This window comes from Sus scrofa, chromosome 5, assembly GCF_054392235.1.
Source record: "Sus scrofa isolate SSC_HxYL_T2T_F1_AM1 chromosome 5, Sscrofa_HxYL_maternal_Yorkshire_Landrace_v2.0, whole genome shotgun sequence".
Classification (NCBI taxonomy): domain Eukaryota; kingdom Metazoa; phylum Chordata; class Mammalia; order Artiodactyla; family Suidae; genus Sus; species Sus scrofa.
Window position 1 is genome coordinate 24,152,161 of NC_139387.1, and position 21,083 is coordinate 24,173,243.

A 21,083-nucleotide genomic window follows, 5' to 3' on the forward strand; every position below is an offset into this window, starting at 1 on the left:
TGGTGTGTGAAGTGTGAAGTGTGATTGTGGTGATACTTTATTGGGCATATACATATACAAAACATCAAATTGTATACTTTAAATAATTCAGTTCATTGTATGTTCATTATATCTCAATACTATAGTTAAAAATTAAAGAGTAAAAGTATTTGATAGACCTAAATGCATGAAACTATGAATTAAATGCCAAAAATCAGTTTTGACACTTTTAAAGACTTAAAATCTTTAAAAAAGTAACATATTTAAAAGAACAAGATATGAATAGGTATAAAAATAATTTACATTAAATTTAATTATAGGGGCAAATGTTTGATATAAACTAATTTTGTGGTTAATATAAAATTGTACAAATTTTCTAAGTGAAATACTTTTATCGAGAAATTTCACTTTGACAAATATTCTCACACATGAAAAAATATTTGTATGAACATACTTTTGACAGAAGGTTGGCAATTTTAAAGGATAAAAATAATTATATATTTAATTCAGGTATTGGCTTTAAAATGGCCAAAATATTCATAGACCCAATGTTATTAATAGTGATAATTGGAAAAAATTATATTATGTGAAAAATTAAGGTATGATTCAATATATAAAGTGTATTTTTTATTGTGGTGAAGTATACATAACAAAATTTAGCATTTCGACAGTTTTTAAGTGTAAAATTCAGTGGCCATAAGTACATTCATATTGTTATCCAACCACGAAAGCATATTTTGTATCCAATTAAAAGATATGATTGCCAATTTTTTAGTATTCAGGAATAACATTTGTAACAGTGTATTCAGAGAAAGAAATGTCTAGAAAAATAGGATCTATAATATAACCCCTTCCCTTGTGTAATTTTATAAACTTCCTTTTTCTTGCCTGGTTGAAATTGTCCAATGATAACAAAACACTAATATAATGAAGGATTTTATTGATATAAAAAGAATTAACATCTTCAAAATGCCTTACTAGATGTGAAAGATTTTTTTTTAATGAGCCATGTAATTGAAATGACACAGTTGCCCTCCTGATCTGTATCAAGTGCTGCTATAACATCCTCCTGTCTCCAAGGACACAGTCCCCATTGAAACCTGTGTTACTTGCGTTTTTCCCAAACTTCATTACTCAGAAAACTAAGTAATAATTCTTGATTATAGGTCAGCAAGGATGATTTGCTTTTTTTCACTTAGTGGCATTTTCGGCAAATTAAAAAGAAGATTCACATTCGGCACTATAAAAGCATTTCTCTCTCTCCTGATGATTTAAAATTGATCCCCTCCACCAGTGGAGAGAGCTCCTCAACTCTTACTATAATTTATTTTTATTTTAAAGATGGAGATTGTAAAAAAATATTTGGAGGCTTATAATAGCACCAAAACTATCCTAAGCAAGGCTTTCCAATTTGTTGGAGAGAGTGAACAATGGAAGTTCTCTGCATTCCCAGACACGCCAATGAATGTGAAGACATAAATAGCTTTATTAAAATACAATATTTAACATTGTTGTTGTAATGTTGCTCTGTTTCAACAACCAACAGAAGCTCTGATTTACAAACAGAAGAGTAAGTGTGATAAAGTTAGTCTTTTTGATTGTAATTCTCTTTGTAGGATCTAGGTTATATTTTCCTCCAGAAAGAAAAAAAAATGGGTTGTAATAATAATTTATATTTTTAATGTATTTAAGATTAATATTTTGAGATGTCAATTTTAGAGTGAATATCCCTTGTATAGATAAATGTCATTGCCTGGGAGTTTTCTATGTACAAGATATGTAAAAAAAAAAAAAGATCTGTATCTAACTTACTGTAAGGAATATTCAGGGTAACTTTTTATAACTATTCAACCTCAAATTAAAAAAGTATCTTCCTGTGTACTGAGGTCTATCAAACTATCCTTGCATTCCTCTTCCTGTCTCCCCCCAAGAAAATAACATAATGGTCAGATAACCCATCTCATTACAGATCTCTGTGTTCTTATGGAACATTTGTTTGAAAGACAGAATAATCAGAAATCAGATACTTAAACTTTGTCAACCTGTCTACTAACTGCTATTATAAAATACATTGTAATGTCTTGAATGAAAAGGATATATTTCAAGAAGTGTGTAATGGTCAAAGTTTTGAAGGACAGGGTGAAATTTCATAATGATGCATACAGCATCTGAGAAATTAGGAGAGGAGTTCCCGTCGTGGCGCAGTGGTTAACGAATCCGACTAGGAACCGTGAGGTTGCGGGTTCGCTCCCTGCCCTTGCTCAGTGGGTTAACGATCTGGCGTTGCCTTGAGCGGTGGTGTAGGTTGCAGACGCGGCTTGGATCCAGCGTTGCTGTGGCTCTGGCGTAGGCAGGTGGCTACAGCTCCGATTAGACCCCTAGCCTGGGAACCTCCACATGCCGCGGAACGGCCCAAAGAAATAGCAAAAATACAAAAAAAAAAAAAAAAAAAAGAAATTAGGACAAAAGATGAAAGGAAGGTAGGTGGGCTGCAAATATATATGCATGTATGCATATCCCTTCCACTTCTTAATGTGATATATAAATATGTGATAGTTGTTGGATGGGAGGCTAATTTTCCTAAAAAGATTTTAACTTTTGAGTAAGCCATAATTCTCTGTTAATGATTTTTTTTTTTTTTTTTGGATACTGTCAACACTGGAGTTGGGTAGTCACAGTCAATCCTGCCCAACATCAGTAAGATGAGCATGCATTAAGTTACTTATACAATACAAAAATATATTGGTAAAACACGGGGGGGGGATATTTTCTATTAATTGATGTCATAAAATCTCAAGACATGAAATAACATACACTAATTCTATAACAGAAAATACTACCACTGAATCCCTACTGGTGTAGCATCAATGAAGATAATTCGTTGACTGGAAGATGCTGGAGGGAAGAGAAGGCAGTCATCACTGTATCGGTAGTAAAAGTAGCAGAGAAAAGAGCACGTTGACTGTGAAATGTGGGGCTGTGGGCAAGCAACAGGGTGTAGGTTGTTTGTAAGAATTAAGTACTCAAAGTAAAAATTAACCAGCAAACAAAATTTCATTTTGGTACGCACACCTCAACTTTTGCTCTTGAGTCTATAGAGTGAATTCAAGTTATGTTAGCACAGTTAACTCAAAGTGGCAAGAAAATATTGAAATAAGGATGCAAATTCTTTTCCTCTTTTTTTTTTTTTTTTACTGAAGTATAGTTGATTCAAGGATGCAGTTTTTTATAACATTTCTGAATAGGTAAAAATTCTTAAGACTCAAAAGACATTATTGCTACCCATAAAAGTGCACCTCCTCAGCATCTCCTTGGGCACAAAGGAAAATTTTAAGGACATGATGGAAATAAAATGTACATATAAATATACCTATTTATGTACAATATTATATATAATTAAATATAAAATCTCAAATATATTAAATTTTAAATTAGTTTAAATGGTCTGTAATCTGTAGGTAAACTTCTCTGAATATCACCTACAGATTGAGAAGTCAGATGTCAGCGATGAGAAACCGAACAATAACAACATTCATTCTGCTGGGACTCACAGACGACCCCGAGCTACAGGTTCTGATTTTTATCTTTCTATTTCTCACCTACACACTGAGTGTAACTGGAAACATGACCATCATCACACTCACCTTTGTGGATTCCCACCTGAAAACACCCATGTACTTTTTCTTAAAAAATTTCTCCTTCTTGGAGGTCTCATTCATATCTTCTTGCATCCCCAGATACCTATATAGCATAGCAACAGGTGACAAGACCATTACCTATAATGCTTGTTTCATTCAAGTGTGTTTCACTGACCTCTGTGGAATAACAGAGTTTTTTCTCCTGGCTGCCATGTCCTATGACCGCTACGTGGCCATCTGCAAACCCCTGCATTATGTGACCATCATGAGCAGCAGAGTCTGTGGGATTCTCATCAGCTCTTGTTGGATGGCTGGTCTCTGTGTTTTAATCCCACCACTTAGCCTGGGTTTAAATCTGAAATTCTGTGACTCTAACAGGCTTGATCATTTTGGCTGTGATGCATTTCCCTTAGTGAAAATCTCATGCTCAGACACATGGCTCATGGAACAGACAGTTATACTCTGTGCTGTGCTGACCCTGAAAATGACTCTCACTTGTGTAGTTCTGTCCTATGCTTACATCATCAAGACAATTTTTAGGTTCCCTTCTGACCAGCAAAGGAAAAAGGCTTTTTCGACCTGCTCTTCCCACATGATTGTGGTTTCCATCACCTATGGAACGTGCATTTTCATCTACATGAATCCTACAGCAAAGGGAGAAGTGACTATTAAAAAAGTGGTTTCACTGCTCATTTTTTCTGTTTCACCTACTTTGAATCCATTTATTTATACCTTGAGAAATAATCAAGTTAAAAGAGCCTTTAAAGACTCAATTAAAAGAATAGCCTTGCTCTCAACTAGGTAAAAAAATAAAAACAAAAACAAAATGCAATGTTTTTAAACCATCATCTCAAAACCAAGACCAAACAGTCACAATGTTTATTTTTGGAGCTTGTAATCTTGTGTTTGCTTTTTAATAATATATATGTGAGTCACATTAATTTTCTCAGCATTTCTTTAACCTAGCTTCTATATAGACCCACTCAAGCCATTTTTATATCTTAATTTTCAATCCAATATCTGATAGCTTTGCATGTCAACTTCCAAAAAGAATCATTTTGAAAAGATTAATATATAATAAAAGTCATTACGCTGGAAAATGTAGGGTAAAAATTTCTGTAGATCTTCTAAATATATACAACAATGATATGAAAGATGTGTAGTAAGAGTAATTTTACATAAATGTCTGAAACGAAAGTTCACATAATTTAAATCAAATGCGAAAGAGAATAATAGCACTTCCAACATTGAGGAAAAAAAGGAAAATACATATTAGTCAATGAGCACACATAAATGTGGATAAAATATAGTCAATATTCTTTTGAATCCATAGCTGAAATCATTGCAAAATTGTATATAAAATGTATCAGAAGTAATGATACAACTAAAAGTAGAGCAATCGGGGAGGGAGTGGGATGGGCTGGGAGTCTGGGGTTAATAAATGCAAACTATTGCATTTGGAGTGGATAAGCAATGAGATCCTGCTGTATCGTGCAGGGAGTCATATCTAGTCACTTGTGAGGGAACATGATGGAGGATAATGTGAGAAAATGAAAAGAAAAAGACTGGGTCACTTTGGAGTATAGTAGAAATTGACAAAACATTGTAGACCAACTATAATGGAAAAGATAAAAATCATTAAAAGTATAAGTAGAGAAATATTCTATGACAGGAAGGGGTGCTCAAGAGAGTATAGGCAGGGGTTATGGGAGCATGCATTGCACTACACATCACAGAGACTTAGGTTTGCAGTCTTAGGATTAGTGCTGTGGGAGCACTTGGTGACACAAGAGCTGCACATTCAATGAAATTTGAATTGAAAAACCATGCCCATTTCGATAGAAAGATTATATCTTTTCTGAAAAGTATTGTCTGCTGCTTATAGAGTTAGTCAAGGAAAAAACACCCCCTGGTGTGTTTGATACCTGTGCCATCATCTAACACAAATTAAGATTTATTAGTACAAATTCTGTGACAATAATCTAACTTCTTAGACACAATGAATTGAAAAGCCCACAATACACTTCCTTGGAAACAATGGTATTTACACCAAGTTTATTTACTGCTATCTAGAAGGCAATGAAATGCAGAGAGATCACAAATTATATGGAACACTGAAAAAGCTGTAGTCAGTAGGAATTCTGTTATCTTAAATGTATTCATTGCTTATAAAAATGTAAACTAGCCCAAAAGAGAAGTTATATGCATGCTAATAAATTTGAAAAAATAAAAAAAAATTAACAACAGTAAATGGAAATGTAACTTACTATGTGTAGAAAATGAAATCAAAGAAGTAAACTAAAGAAATCAAAAGGCAGTTTTGAAAAGTCCGACAGCATAGATAAGCCCCACCCTAATGAACTGATGAGTAAAAAAATGAACATGTTCAATATCTTATTGGAAGATCTTGGATATGCAATAATACAAGAAAAATCGTTAGAGTAAATATGAGTGAGAAGAAATAAAAATATTGCATTTGATTGATTTCAAAGTCTTATTCACATTTTGCTTTTCTGAAATAGAGTTATGTCATACACTTGTTCACAGTTTATTCAACATTTTCTTTTCAATATTGATACATAGTATAATTGCATATCTTAAAATTGATGAAATTTGATATATCTGTTTTTTAATCCTGGGGACATTCTTACATACCCAGAAAACTCAAGAAGCTCTAATAGGACACTAGTGGAATTAATAATGGAATTTGGTGTTCTAGATTAAAAAAATGGAAATTATTTAAAAATCAGCAGACAATCATAGAAATAGGCAACAGGAAATCAATAAGAAAACATTATTTCAATCATAATAGTCATAAAAATGTAATACCAAGAGAATAAATTAAACATAAAAGTATAGTGTACACATAAAGTATGAAATCACTTAAAAGAATGTAAAATATAACAAAAGAAAGGTAATCAAGGAGTTCCCATTGTGGCTCAAGAGGATAGAAAACTGACATAGTGTTTGTGAAGATGCAGATTTGATTCCTGGTCTCACTCATTGGGTTAAGGCAATTGGGTTAAGGATTTGGCATTGCCCCTAGCTGCAGTGTGGCTGTGGTGTAGGCCTGCAGCTGCAGCTCCAGTTCAATCCCTAGCCCAGGAACTTCCATGTGCTGCAGGCAGCTGCTAAAAAAAAAGCAATCAACAGTCTTGGTAGGAAAATTCTAATATGAGCACTCCTATGTGTATAAGTATAGGTTGTTTATGTATTGCAGAAACACTTAATTATCTACTTAATTGCATAAAATCACTAAGCAAGTAGACTACTAAAGAAACGTATTTTTCAAATACATTTCCATCTACAAAATACTAGATTATCAAATTCCACTCCCAAATGAAAGAAGTAAGTCACAGTTAACACTAGTTCAGTATAAATAAACAGCAAATGCAAAAAAGAAAAACCCCTTTGAGTGTGTAAATGTTAGGTGTTATACAATGGAATATTAGTATATTTCATAAACAGTACAAAATCATGCTACTTATACCAACATGACTGGACCTTGAGGGCATTATATTAAGTGAAATAAGTCACACAGAGAAAGAAAAATACTGTGCAATCTCACTTATATGTGGAATCTAAAACTAAAACAAAACAAAACAAAACTAACTTCATAGAAGAGGTCATGTTCCTGGTTACCAGAAGGGGGAGGGCAGTGGTGATGGGAAGTTTGGGGACAAGGATGTGAAGGGATTGGAAGAAGGTGGCCAAGAGATACAAATGTCAGGATGAATAAGTGCTGGGGATGTAACATAAAACGTGATGATTATAGTTAACACTGCTGTAAGGTATGTTTGAAATGTGTTAAGAGAATAGGTCCTAAGAATTCTCATTCTAAGGAAAAAAATTTTATCTACATCAGATGGAAATTAACTAAGCTTATTTTGGTAATCATTTCACAATGTACGTAAGTAGTCATTTTTGCTGAATACCTTAAACTTGACATTCAGTGCTGTATGTCAGTTGTCCCTCAGTAAAACTGGAAAAATATAAAATTCCCACAATAAAAATGAAACTGTAAAAAGAAGAACATTCTAAACTCAAAACAAGCAGAAAGAAGTACACAAAGAAAAGACCAGAATGGAAATAAATGATATAGAAAAATATTTCAGAAATCAACAAAGCCAAAAATTGGTTGTTTGAAAATATCGACAAAATTGGAAAATATTTAATATCATTGAACAAGATAAAAAAAGAGACAAAATTCCAATTACTAAAATCAAGAAGAAAAAGAAATGAGTTGCTGTCGTGGCTCAGCAGAAACAAACCTGACTAACATCCATGAAAATTCGGGTTCAATCCCTGGCCCCACTCAGTGGGTTAAGGATCTGGCATTGCCACAAGCCGTGGTGTAGGTTGCAGATGTAGCTCAGATCTGGCATTTCTGTGGCTGTGGGGTAGAGTGGCAGTTATAGCTCCTATTCGACCCCTGGCCTGGAAATTTCCATATGCTACAGCTGCAGCCCCCCCCCACCAAAAAAAAAAAAGAAAGAAAGAAAGAAAAAGAAAGGAAGAAAGAAGTACGTTACTAAATGTCACAATAATAAAAAGCACTCTAAGTAAATACCAAAAACACCATAAACCTATTAGATCACCAAGATGAAATGGACAAATTTCTAGAAAGACACAAACCACCAAACTTAAGAAAATTAATTGATTTATAACAAGTAGAGAGATTGATAGATTAGTAATTTTTAAAAAAGCTTCTCTTAAATCAAACACAAGAAATAGATAGCTTCAATGGCGAATTTTGCCAATGTTTCAACAACTCGTATCAGTCTTTCACAAACCCCTGAAGAAAATAGAAGAGAAAACCTTTCCCAACTTATTTTATGAGGCCAGCATTATCACAATCCCAAAATCTGACATAAGCATGGCAAAATAAAACTAAAGACCTTATGAATACATAGTCCTTATGAATATAAATATGAAGATCCTCTAAAAATAACTTAAATCCAGAAATATAAAAAAAGATTATGTACTGTGTATGATGAAGAATATCTGCTTTAAACACTTCTATTCAACGTTGCAGCAGAAGTTTTTACAAAGACAGTTAGAGGGGGGGATAAAAGAAATAACAACAGAAAATGAAGTGAAACTACTTTAACTATTTTTATTTGTAAGTTACATGATCATGTTCATAGAAAATCCACAAAATCCACATTGCCATTTGAATGACTAGGTTTAACAATTTTGGAGGATATGTAATCAATAAAATAAATTTGTTGCATTTCTGTATACTAGTAATTCACAATTTGAAAATGAAATTAAGAAAATGTAGTGTTTAGGAACTGGGCCTGGGGAAATGAGTGGGCTTGAGACTGGCAAGTTTTGGTGTTCCCTTTTGGGATAGCACTTTGCAATATGAAACAAAATCCAAATAATGATGCATCTTATAAAGGCCATTTGGAATAATTTATGATAAATTTCTATAATGTTTTCTAAATTATTACTTTTGTGGAAATCTGTCAATTGTTAAAAATCAAGAATAAATTTACAGCAGTGAGTGAAATAGAGAATAAGTACATACAATGAGTACCTTGCAGTAATTTTAATGAAGAGTAAAAAAGTATTCAAAATCAGAGATTGTTTTAAAAAGTAACCAAGCATTGATAAAATGAACACTACACACAGGGATTTTTATAGACCAGCATGTGAAAGTTCCCGGGCCAGGGGTCGAATCCATACCACAGCCGTGACAATGGCGAATCCTTAACTTGTTAGACCACAGGGAACTCCATTTTTTTCCCCTGCAGGAATTTTTTGTGCTGAAGCTTGTATAAATTATTGAAGTGAGGAGTTACCACTGTGTCACAGCAGAAATAAATCTGACTAGGAACCATGAGGTTTTGGGTTCAATCCCTGGCCTTACTCAGTGGGTTAAGTATCCAGCATTGCCATGAGCTATGGTGTAGGTAGCAGCTGGAGCTCTGATTTGACCCCTAGCCTGGGAACCTCCAAATGCAAAGGGTGTGGCCCTAGAAAACAAACAAATAAACAAAAACTATTGAAGTGATACTTAGTGCCCTGTGTTTACAAATCTAAAAAATAGCACTTTTATGATTCAATTTTATGGAATGTGCTCCCATTTTAAATGTCTTAATAAACATGCACAGAGATATACAAAAGAAGTATGCCTTAGTGTACATATACAAATACCAATAGTTGTCTATTTACCATGTGTAATTTTTATGTATTTCCTTTTTGATTATTTGAATTATTTTTACAATTAAAAAGAAATATTCATAAAAATTAGTAAATAAGGAAAATTGTTCCCTGTAATTTAAAAGGGTTTATGATGAAGTTCATTTTGATTTCTGTCTCTGAAAACACTGGCCCCACTGTTCCTTCAGGAGTTTTTCTTTCCCAATAAGTTTACACACCAGATTCCTTAGTGACTTTTGAACCAGTCACTAAGGACATAAATGTTTATTCACTTAGGTATGTACATGAAAAAAATGCTAGTATTTCAAAGGAATCATAACAGCAGGTTCTCTAAAAACCACAGAGGGGTCCTGCTTTTTTCTTAAAGGGAAGAGTGTTTTCTTAAAGAAAAGAGTGTTAGATTTAAAGCGAGTTCAAAAGCTTGAGAAAAATCTCAAAATGTTCTAGAGATAGAAAACTCAGGAAACCTCCACCTGTGAGTGTGAGCATGGACTTACAAAAAATGGGTGATTGGCAGTGCACCCACTATTTCCATGGACACATTTGCGGTTGCTTTTTGTCACCCTGGGGAATTTGGGGTGAAATGACTCTCGGAAGCTATGATGACCAAAGAGTAAGTATGTTCACCTTGGTCACTTATCTCACCTTGACATAGAGATAGAATGATGCTTGCCTCTGAAAACTAAGATGATTTGATTTATGAAAAGGTCTTTTTAAGAAATTAAAGCAGGTAATTTTTATAGTGATGAAATAAAACACATTAAAATAAATGTCAGCCTGCTGAGGCATTAGTGAAATTATCCCAACGTAGCATGATTTTTTGAACACCCAGAAGCAACCTTTCTCAATATCTCATTCACTCATGCAAACGATAAATATATAGACACACACATTGTAGAGAAATGTGTGTATATGTGTGTGTGCACAGAAACATACACATATGCTTTCCTCAATATCATGATACACCTGTTCGTGTTCCAACAGTGATTACCCTATGCACTTGTAAATTTAACAACAAAAATCATCTTTGAAGAATAAGTAGAGATTATGACCCAGCACTTTCCTATAAATCTCTTTGTTAAATTTGGTCCTAAGTATCCAGGCAAGATAATGATCCTACTTAGGAAGGGAAAAAAAATATGTTTGCAAAAAAGAACACTGCTCTGCCAACAATGTGCCAGCAGAGGGAGGATACGTGTGAACAGGTATATTTCATTCCTATAACTTCAGGTGATCTATGACGGTTGGTCCCTTTATGGTCTTTAAATACCCCCTCTCAGGAATTAACTTAGTTCCATTTCTTTGACATGGTGTTTTACACATGACGTGCTGAATAGTAGAATCTGGGCACAAAGTGGGGGCTGCCTTCTGACTTCACCTGGGTAGGAAAAAAAGGAAAGAACCAAGTGAAACTATTCATAAGGCCTCCAAGGGATGCTTTTCAGTTAGCAATCTAGGAAAATGACAGCCTTAGAGATACACTTTCCAATTGGAAATATTTGAGTAGCATCAGGGGTAAGTGATTTAGGTCCAAAGAGGAAACAGCTAGAAACCGATATACAGAATTACAAATCCTGATTTCAGTTTGTAATTTCTCAGTGAGGTGTGTTGAGAAGTTGTGACATCAAAAAAGAGAAAACTCTGAATAGCAACTTGGACAGAAAGAGGAAGGCAGCTGTCACTGTGGTCAGCAGTATGAGCTCTCAGCATCCACAGGTCATGGCCTAGAGTAATGCCAGAGGGATTAGCAGTAACTCCTCCACCAAAATGAGCTTTAGCAGTAATGCCCATGTTCAAAGTTATGGGAAACATCTGTTAAAGACATTTTAAAAAGGAATGCCAATTGCATTGAATGAGGAAGCCAAAATGTGTTTGAGGCTAGTAGGTTAAATGTGGGATGTGTACATTTTAGAGTATAAATTTTTTTATTTGATTATAAATCTAAAATTCCACTAATTGCATAATATAATTTGAATGAAGCATAGTCTTGAATCTCAACAAAATTATTTCCTTCTGCTGAATGCTAAGATAGTAAAAAGCAGAGGGTTGCAAGGGGAACAAAAGGCACTTAACCCAGACCAAGGTGGCTCAAGATAATTTCTCAAAGGAATTCATATAACCCCTACAGGAGTGAAGTATATGTCAGTTAGCCATTGGAGACAGTAGTTGGAGGGAATCTAACCAGACAAACCACCACACTGAGATGTACAAATAAGTCATTTTGATTTATGGCAAGCAAATGCTATCACCAGTGGAATAATCTCAAAACATTGTTGCACATGTAATCTTTGATATGAGATAATCCAATTAGCAACATAAGAGTAGTGTACTGCTAGGGATCAAATGTTCGTACAAACTCTTCTATACATCATTACTGCATGGCCAGTTTTGACTTTTAGAAAGATTGCCCGAAATTTGATGAAATTCCATGCAAACTCATCCTTGAATCTGGTTATACACATTTCGAATAAGGGTTTCTCCAAGGGTAAATGGTTACAGAGCAGGAGTGATGATATATTCATGAGATAAGGTCGAGAATGAAACACAAACAATTGAAGGAGAGAGAGTTCCAGACAAGAATCCATATAAGGCATGTTACAATGCTCAATACTTATCACCTCTTTTTTTATTCTCTTTTATTCTAAGGGCCTCATGTGCAGCATATGGAAAGTCCCAGGCTAGGGGTCAAATTGGAGCTGCAGCCAGTGGCCTACACCACAGCCACAGCAACCACAGGATCTGAGCTCCACCTGCAACCTACCCCACAGCTCAAGGCAGCTCCGGATACTCAACCCATCGAGCCAGGCCAGGTACCAAACCCTCATCCTCATGGTTCCTTGTCAGGTTTGTTAATGCTGAGCCAAAACTAAAACTCCATATTAGCTCTTTTTTTAGGAAATACACACAGACGCTCTGAAATAGGCTATGAAAATTTTTGAGCCATTTGAACAGGTCACTAGTAGCCATTTGGCTCTGTGCCTAGAATACAAGGACATAGTTGTAATTAGAGATAGACACTTAGGAATCAGAAGCATACAAATGTTAATTGATGTCAAGGGAGTTTGATCAATGAAGATGGTAAGCAAAGAAGTGCCTACCTCTTTAAAGATTTCTAAATCTATCAATGCTGTTGAGAAAATAGCAGAATAAATTCTGGAGAATGCGATCTTTGAAAGAAATTCAAATTTTGTCTTGAAAGACAGGTATGTGACTTAAGCATTGTGAATTGTGTTTACATGCAACAAGATTCATAGCAAACATTATTTATAATAATCCAAATTGGAAGCACAGATAACAATCAATAGAGGAGTACATTAATAAATTAGGGTGTGTTCATAGTGCCATCCACAGATTCCAGAAAAGAAAGAACCATGTCTACAAATAAAAACATGAGTGAATTTCTAGAACATAATGTTAAGAAAAGCTAGGCAGAAAAGACTATAGTCAATACACTTCCATCTCTATGCAGTTTAAAATAGCTAAACTAAATTTCAAGCATGTGGACAATACTAGAAAACTCTAACGAACAGAATGTTATTATCATGAAATTGAAACTTCCCTTAGCTACAGGAGCTGAGAGGCAGTGGTAATCAGGGAAAGCCTTCAAAGGGTTTCTGTGGTGCAAGTTGTGTTCTATTCTTGTTTCTTTAATACATATTATTTAAGCTCCACCCGTTTTTATACACTCCTCTTTGTTATACTTACTAGTAAAAATATTTTATAAATTAAAAACTGCTATTAGGAGATTGCAAGCCACATGGCAGAGCAGTTCTCCTGGGTTCCCTTACCCTGGTGCTCTCTGCCCAGGTGCCCCTGCCCAATAACGTCTCTGGCTTTGTCAGCACCCATTTCTCCCCAGATGATTCATTTCTGAGGGTTAGGCAAGAGCACCTTCTAGGGGCCTTGAAGGGGTTGCCCTTCTTGCAACAGTAGCATTATTGCCACCATCCATGGTGGGTAGTATTGGTAGTTTTTAAACATATTTTTATACTTAACAAATAGTACACAATTGTAAGGAAGATGAAAAGAAGGAAGTAAATTAAAGATGCAGCCCAACAGAAAGGTCAAGCATTAGGTTGATCTGTCCTTCAGATATGTAAAAACAGTAAGTACACACAGTTCAACCCAACAAAAGGAGTATATTGTATTTAGACAGAAGGCCATTAGAGATGACCTTCTTAAAAGCAGTCTCACTAAAACATGCCTGCAGAATCCACATTAGAACTGGCAGAGACTTATTAAGCTCTTATATTTTATGGGAAATCTTGGTGAATGAGAAGAAACAAAGCAGTGAGTTAAAAGCGACAGAGCCCTTGCAGAATGGATTTGTTATTTTAAATCGAATTTGAACCTGTCACATAGATATTAAGACAATTGGCAGGATTTCAGCTTTATCACATTGTAAATGTAATAGGAAGTAATAGCAGTTACATTATTTGGTATGTATAGATTAATGACCAAAAAAAGTGGTTCTCAAATTTTGATGTGTTTCTGAATCACCTAGAGAGATAAAGAACTCAGATGCCAAAGCTCATTAAAGTGGGATAAAGCCTGGGCCTTTGAATTTTTACCAACTTCCCAGGTGGTATATTTCTTATATTAGTGCACCAAGACCCTGCTTTACTGTAGATTGAACAAGAGTAGAAATTGGGTTCATCTTAGAAACTTAGGGGTTGTTAGCAGATAGGAACAGAAAGGTGGTGTCTTTAGGAATCTCTTTGCTTTTTTTGTTAAAAATTCTCTTTAGGAGTTCCCGCTGTGGCTCAGGGGTAAATTAACCCAGCTAGTATCCATAAGGACATGGGTTGGATCCCAGGCCTCACTCACTGGGTTGAGGATCTGGCTTTGCCCTAAGATGAGATGTAGGTCAAAGATGCAGCTTGGATCCTGAGTTGCTGTGGCTGCGGTAATGGCCTGGCAGCTGCAGCCCCATTCAACCTCTAGCCTAGGAGCTTCCATATGCCAGGGCTTCAGTCCTAAAAGGACAAAAAAAAATTATCTTTAGACACAACAGTGTCAAGTTTTACCAACTTCTATTACAGAGGCACACAGAGACAAGATGATCAAGTTCTGTACATGCATTTAATAAAGAATCGGAACTTCAAGCGATGGTGTGAAACTGGTGGTGATTTTTTTAATTCAACTGGTGAGTAGTAAAGAATTATAGGAAGAAAAAGGATATTAGACTACCAGTGAAATCACCACCTACATCAACAATCTCTTCTGCTCCTGTGATTAAAGTTAAATTAAAAAACAAATGCATTCACAATGTCAAAATCAATAGGAAAAAAATAATTGGAGAAAGTGGGAAGAGCTATAAAAATAAGGTCCCCAGGGTGTTCCCACTGTGGTGCCATGGATTAAGGATCTGGCATTGCCTCAGCTGTAGCATAGGTCTCAGTTGCAGCTCAGATTCATCCCCTGGCCAGGGAACTTCCATATACCATGGGTGCAGCCGGAAAAGAAAGAAGAAGATCTCTAATGCAATAAAAACAATTTTGAGAAAACATCCCTCAGCCAACCGTGGAATACACTTCAGTAAGTGCTGAGGACAGCCATCTATTCAGGGTTTATTGTTAAGTCCAAGATGAAAATCTATGAGAACTGCATTCAGTGAAGTTTTTTGCTGGTATCCATTGACAACATGATTTTTGATACCACTTTTTTCAATATCAATCTCAATTTTCTAAACAGATTGGGCTGAAGTCCGCAGCCCATGATGAGAAACCATACAAGGCTGACGACATTCATTCTGCTGGGACTGACTGATGACCCACAACTTCAAGCTCTGATATTTATCTTCCTGCTTGTCACCTATATGCTGAGTGCGACTGGCAATCTGACGATCATCTCCCTCACCCTAGTGAATTCTCAGCTTAAATCTGCCATGTACTTTTTCCTCCAAAATTTCTCCTTCTTAGAGACCTCATTCACTACGGTCTGTATCCCCAGATTCCTTTATAGCATGTCTACTGGAGACAAGACCATTACTTATAATGCCTGTGCTAGTCAGCTATTCTTTGTCATCTTTTTTGGATCAACAGAATTTTTTCTCTTGGCCATCATGTCCTATGACTGCTATGTGGCCATCTGCAAACCCCTGCATTATGTGACCATCATGAACAGCAGAGTCTGCAGAAGGTTTGTCCTCTCCTGTTGGGCTGGAGGCTTGTTCATCATAATCCCTCCACTTAGCCTAGGCTTAAATCTGGAGTTCTGTGACTCTAACGTCATTGATCATTTTCTCTGTGATGCATCACCTACCCTCAAGATCTCTTGTTCAGACACATGGTTCATAGACCAGATGGTTATAGCCTGCGCCGTGATGACCTTCATCATGACCCTTGTGTGTGTAGTTCTTTCCTATGTATACATCATCAAGACAATCCTAAGATTCCCCTCTGCCCAGCAAAGGGAAAAGGCTTTTTCCACCTGTTCGTCCCACATGCTTGTTGTATCCATCACCTATGGAAGCTGCATCTTCATTTACATTAAGCCCTCAGCAAACGAAGAAGTGGACATTAATAAGGGTGTGTCAGTGCTCACCACTTCCGTTGCCCCAATGCTAAACCCCTTTATGTATACCCTGAGGAACAAGCAAGTGAAGCAGGCATTCAGTTATTCAATCAAAAGAATGGCATTTTTCTCAAAGAAATAGGAAAATATTGAAATTGTGGATCCAAATTATTATGACAGCTTGGTGTCCTCTTTAGCTTAGGACAAAAGCAGATCAGCAAACTCTTTTTGATGAACAATAAATAGAAAAAGAGAAAGTAAGCTTTATATATTATAAGAGCAATGTCACAAAGTTAATATTTGGTGAACCTAACAATAAAAAAAAATTGAACTTCAGCCTTACGCCTTTTTAAATTCTTTTTTAAATAATTCACCTGGACTGTATTTACAAAATATGAGTATGCAACAAATTGAAGGTAGTTCAGTGCAAGTTCTTCACCATGGATAGTTTGGGAAATACTAGACTAATGGGCCTTAAGTTTTTACATGATTTTGTATCTTTGAAATCATCATGGTGGCTAGACAAAGTGTCTAAAAACATTTTTGTTCTTGGAGCTAAAACAGATACTAACTGGTTTATTTTTTCCCCTCCTTACAAAACAAATGGGCTGTGGTACCATCTGCCATTAAAAGAGATTGTCCAGGAGGACAAAAGAAATTACACCTTCAAACCACTGTCACCTATTCAGCAAACAGCTCAACTGTGCAAGTACGTGAAAGATGATGATGACGATGGTGACGACAGATCATCCACATACCCGGCAGGATCATTCTCCAAATGGTAGTACAAAAAATCCCCTTTCTAAAATCTTAAAAACTCTCCTCACATAAAGAAAAATTCTATAGATAAGCTGACTGATGTTAACCATACTTATTGTGGTAATCATTTCACAATATAAACAAATGTCAAATCATCCTACCCGAAACTGATATAATTCTTCGTTTTGATTATACCTCAATAAAAAGGGATTAGCATATATCAATTCCTATATGTAAAATAGGTAAATAACTAGGACCTCTACATAACATAGGAAACTATATTCAATATCTTGTAATAAACCATAATGGAAAAGAATGTGAAAAGGATACATACATTATATTACGTATATTATATATATATGACCGAATCACTCTGCTGTATACCTGAAACTAAGTAGTAACATACTACTTCAATTTAAAAATTTTTACATACTTTCTAAAATCAGAAAATGTACTCTACACAGAAATAAATGTATCATCAAAGAGGAAGACTAACATTACAGAGCTGGAGATAAATCATCAATGGGTGTTTATAATAAAAAGGAAAATTAAAAAAAAAAAAACCTCTTAGGAAGAAGCAGCCCAAGCACTGAAACATGGAAACATGGAAACATGTACTGAAACTCCAGTTGTAAAAATAGCCATATTTTGGTGTTCCCTGGTGGCATAAGTGGTTAAAGATTTGGTGTTGTCACTGCTGTGGCTCGGGTTCCATCCCTGGCCCAAGAACTTCTGCATGCCTGGGGTGCGGCCAAAAAAAAAAAAAAAAAAGAAAAGAGAGAGAAAAAAAGTAGCTATGTTTTGCACAAATACAAAAACAAATTCGAATAACACTAAACTAGAAAAGTATATGGAAAACTCAGGTTCATACTGATCAGAGATCAGTAGCACAAAGTGAAAAGAACAAAAAAAGTATGAACCTCTGTATTAGTTCTCATGGAAAACTCTTGAGAGTATAAAACTCTTCATACTCTTATTTATTAAATGCTTCATAACTTTCCACATTTCTCTCCCTAGTCCTCTGCGGCTGGGCATATGGAATATATTTGTCTTTCTAATTTTTTTATTTCTGGATCCTTGTTCACTCCTGAAATACTGTTCTTTTCCTTCTTTAGCTTGTCCTTTAGATAAATCCCATTTATCCTTGAACTCAGCATAGTGGCAATGCCTTGGAGACTTCCCTTATGGCTCACATCATAATGTCAACACCTTGGGAAATCTTTCCCTGGCCTCTTCCCAAAGTATCCTTTCTTGCCATTTTCCCAAACCCTCCACCTCCACTGCAATAATCCTTTTGCATAAAGTCTGTCCATACTTAGTCTGGATTTATTTATTGTTTATGGCAAAATATAGTAGTATGCATACTTTCTAAGTTTATTGCCTCTTTAACCCTATTAAAAAGTAGACATGGAAAGTTCCCATAAGGTACAGTATGTTAAGGATCTGGCATTGCCACAGCTGTGGCACAGGTTGTAACTGTGGTGTGGGTTCAATCCGAGGCCTGGGCCATTTTTAGCAACATGGATGGCCCTAGAAATTATCATGCTAAGTGAAGTCAGTCATACAATGAGACACCAACATCAAATACTTTCACTGACATGTGGAATCTGAAAAAAGGACGGAATGAACTTCTTTGCAGAACAGATACTGACTCACAAACTTTGAAAAACTTATGGTTTCCAAAGGAGACAGTTCGGGGAGGTGGGGGTATGCGCTGGGGTTGTGGGATGGAAATCCTATGAAATTGGATTGTGATGATCATTGTACAACTATAAATGCAATAAATTCATTGAGTAATAAAAACTAAATAAATAAATTAAAAAATCTGAAGCCTGGGAGCTTCCACATGCCATGCGTGTGGCCAAAAAAAAAGTACACATAATCGTCCTTTTGAACAATACTTTTGAGGCTTTATGACATCACGTAGCAACAGATAACTTCTCCTGTGGTTGTGAAGAGAAAGAATAAAGAACCTAGTCATAGAGGATATATGAAGTCAGGTGGAATTTTATCAGAGACATTCACTCTACTCCTATAAACTGAATTGCTCCTCTGCTTTCAGGGAAGACAAAGGAAGGTCAAACTCTCTCCTCACTTCTGCACCTATTTTGCTCTGTGTACCTAACAGGATTTTCATTCATCATTTTACATATACAATAATTGAAATACAATCATACAATTATGAAAACTAAAGCACAACCACTAGAATCAGGGTGCCTTGATTTTAATCCTAATATTAATTACTGGTTACATGACATTAAGTGAGTTGTACAACTATAGTAATTTGATTTCTTGGTCTGCAAAGTGACAACAATTGTGGGTGTAGCATAAATAGAGCTGTAGAGACACGAGATCATGCACATAAAGAGCGCTGAAAAGTTTCTGGTGCATAGCAGATATTACTGTTTTATTAATCCTTAAATTGAACAATATTTTGCCAGCGTCCTCCCAGCAGCACCACATCTAACCCCGGACTGTATTAATTTACAGCCTGGTCCCTTTTCAGTGAATCTCAGCTTTTAAAGATATTTTTTCCCCTATCTTCTAGCTTGAATCATTTCTAATGAGGAATCTGAGATTATCTGTCCCTAGACCTGCTTTATTGAGATTTTCATATCACTTGTTCTGAGGAATATTTTTATTATTATTATTGATTTACAACCTTTCATCAAGTTCTGTTGTACAAAAAAGTGACCCAATCACACACATTTCCCTGTGCTGTACAGTAGGATCCCATCCATTCCAAATATAACAGTTTGCATCCCAAAAAACCCTAAAATGCCCATCTGCCCACTCCCTCCCCTTTCCCCCTTGGGAACCCCTAGTCCGCTCTTCTTGGCCATGATCTATTTCTGCTATTTGTTTGTTTGTTTTTAGATAGGACCATCTGTTCCATATTTTAGATTCCACAAACAAGTGTATCACATGGTTTTTGCCTTATTTATTCTTTCTGGCTTACTTCATTTAGTATGAGTCTCTAGATCTACCCATGTTGCTGCAAATTGCATTAGTTTGTCTTTTTATGGCTGAATAATATTTCATTGTATATATGTGTCACATCTTCTTAATACATTCATCTGTGAATGGACATTTAGGTTGTTTCCATGTCTTGGCTATTGTGAATAATGCTGCTATGAACATAGGGGTACATGTATCCTTTTTAATAAAAGTTTTTGTTGGGAAATATGCCCAGCAGTGGAATTGCTGGATTATATGTTAGCTCTATATTTAGTTTCCTGAAGTATCTCCATACTGTTTCCATAATGGTTTGTAACAATTTACATTCCCACCAACATTGGAGGAGGGTACGTTTTTCTCCACACCCTCTTAAGCATTTGTTATTTGTTGACCTGTTAATGGTGGCCATTCTGACTGGTGTGAGGTGGTACCTCATTGCAGTTTTGGTTTTCATTTCTCTAATAATTAGTGATACAGATCACTTTTTTCATATGCCTCTTGGCCATCCATATGTCTTCTTTGAAGAAATGTCTATTTAGGTGTCATGCCCATTTTTAATCTTTAATCCACTGAGCAAGGCCAGGAATCAAACCAGCGTCCTCACAAAGAGTTTTATAGGTTTCAAAATGTATCAAAATGTAGGTACCTTTTATAGGTATCAAAATGTAATATATTTTGATAAAGTTGTTGATTTATAATCTGAAAATATTTTTCCAAAGTGTTAATATTAGTTATCTCTAGATTAGGATATCATGCAGATTTTTTCTGATTAATTTTTGGAATAGTTTTATTTATTCACATAAAAGGTAAATGCAAAAGAAAATCTGGGCTCTTTGATCCTCAGAGTGATTTGGATGATACAAATACAAGTAAAAATTATTTAGAATTGTGCCTTATCTCATTATTGTCTGTGCTCCAATCCCTAAGCTGTTCCTTCTGCTTTCCCTTGTGGCTCCTACTCCTCAGAGCTGCATGTTTTAGGCTTTTTGCCAACATTATGACACAAAAGATTCCATGGCGATTTTATTGACCCTGGATCTCCAAGCACCCTTTCGTTGGTTCGTT

At 35.6% G+C, this 21,083-nt stretch overlaps 3 protein-coding genes across 3 annotated transcripts in view; all 3 read left to right on the forward strand.

Moving 5' to 3' along the window:
• Positions 1 to 21,083, forward strand: part of LOC146403237 (olfactory receptor 6C3-like) — a 555,083-nt gene that overhangs the window by 272,207 nt on the left and 261,793 nt on the right. The window lies entirely within an intron of this gene.
• LOC100157541 (olfactory receptor 6C2-like) lies at positions 3,487 to 4,422 on the forward strand. The gene has a single exon (XM_013997601.3). It carries the CDS (start codon positions 3,487 to 3,489, stop codon positions 4,420 to 4,422), a length of 936 nt encoding a protein of 311 aa, XP_013853055.3.
• LOC146403244 (olfactory receptor 6C2-like) lies at positions 12,413 to 19,176 on the forward strand. The gene has a single exon (XM_084955904.1). It carries the CDS (start codon positions 15,502 to 15,504, stop codon positions 16,441 to 16,443), a length of 942 nt encoding a protein of 313 aa, XP_084812030.1. The 5' UTR covers positions 12,413 to 15,501; the 3' UTR covers positions 16,444 to 19,176.

What these genes read in the sequence shown, in the direction of transcription:
- LOC146403244 (XM_084955904.1), top strand. Translation starts at nt 15,502, where the DNA reads ATGATGAGAAACCATACAAGGCTGACGACATTCATTCTGCTGGGACTG.
- LOC100157541 (XM_013997601.3), top strand. Translation starts at nt 3,487, where the DNA reads ATGAGAAACCGAACAATAACAACATTCATTCTGCTGGGACTCACAGAC.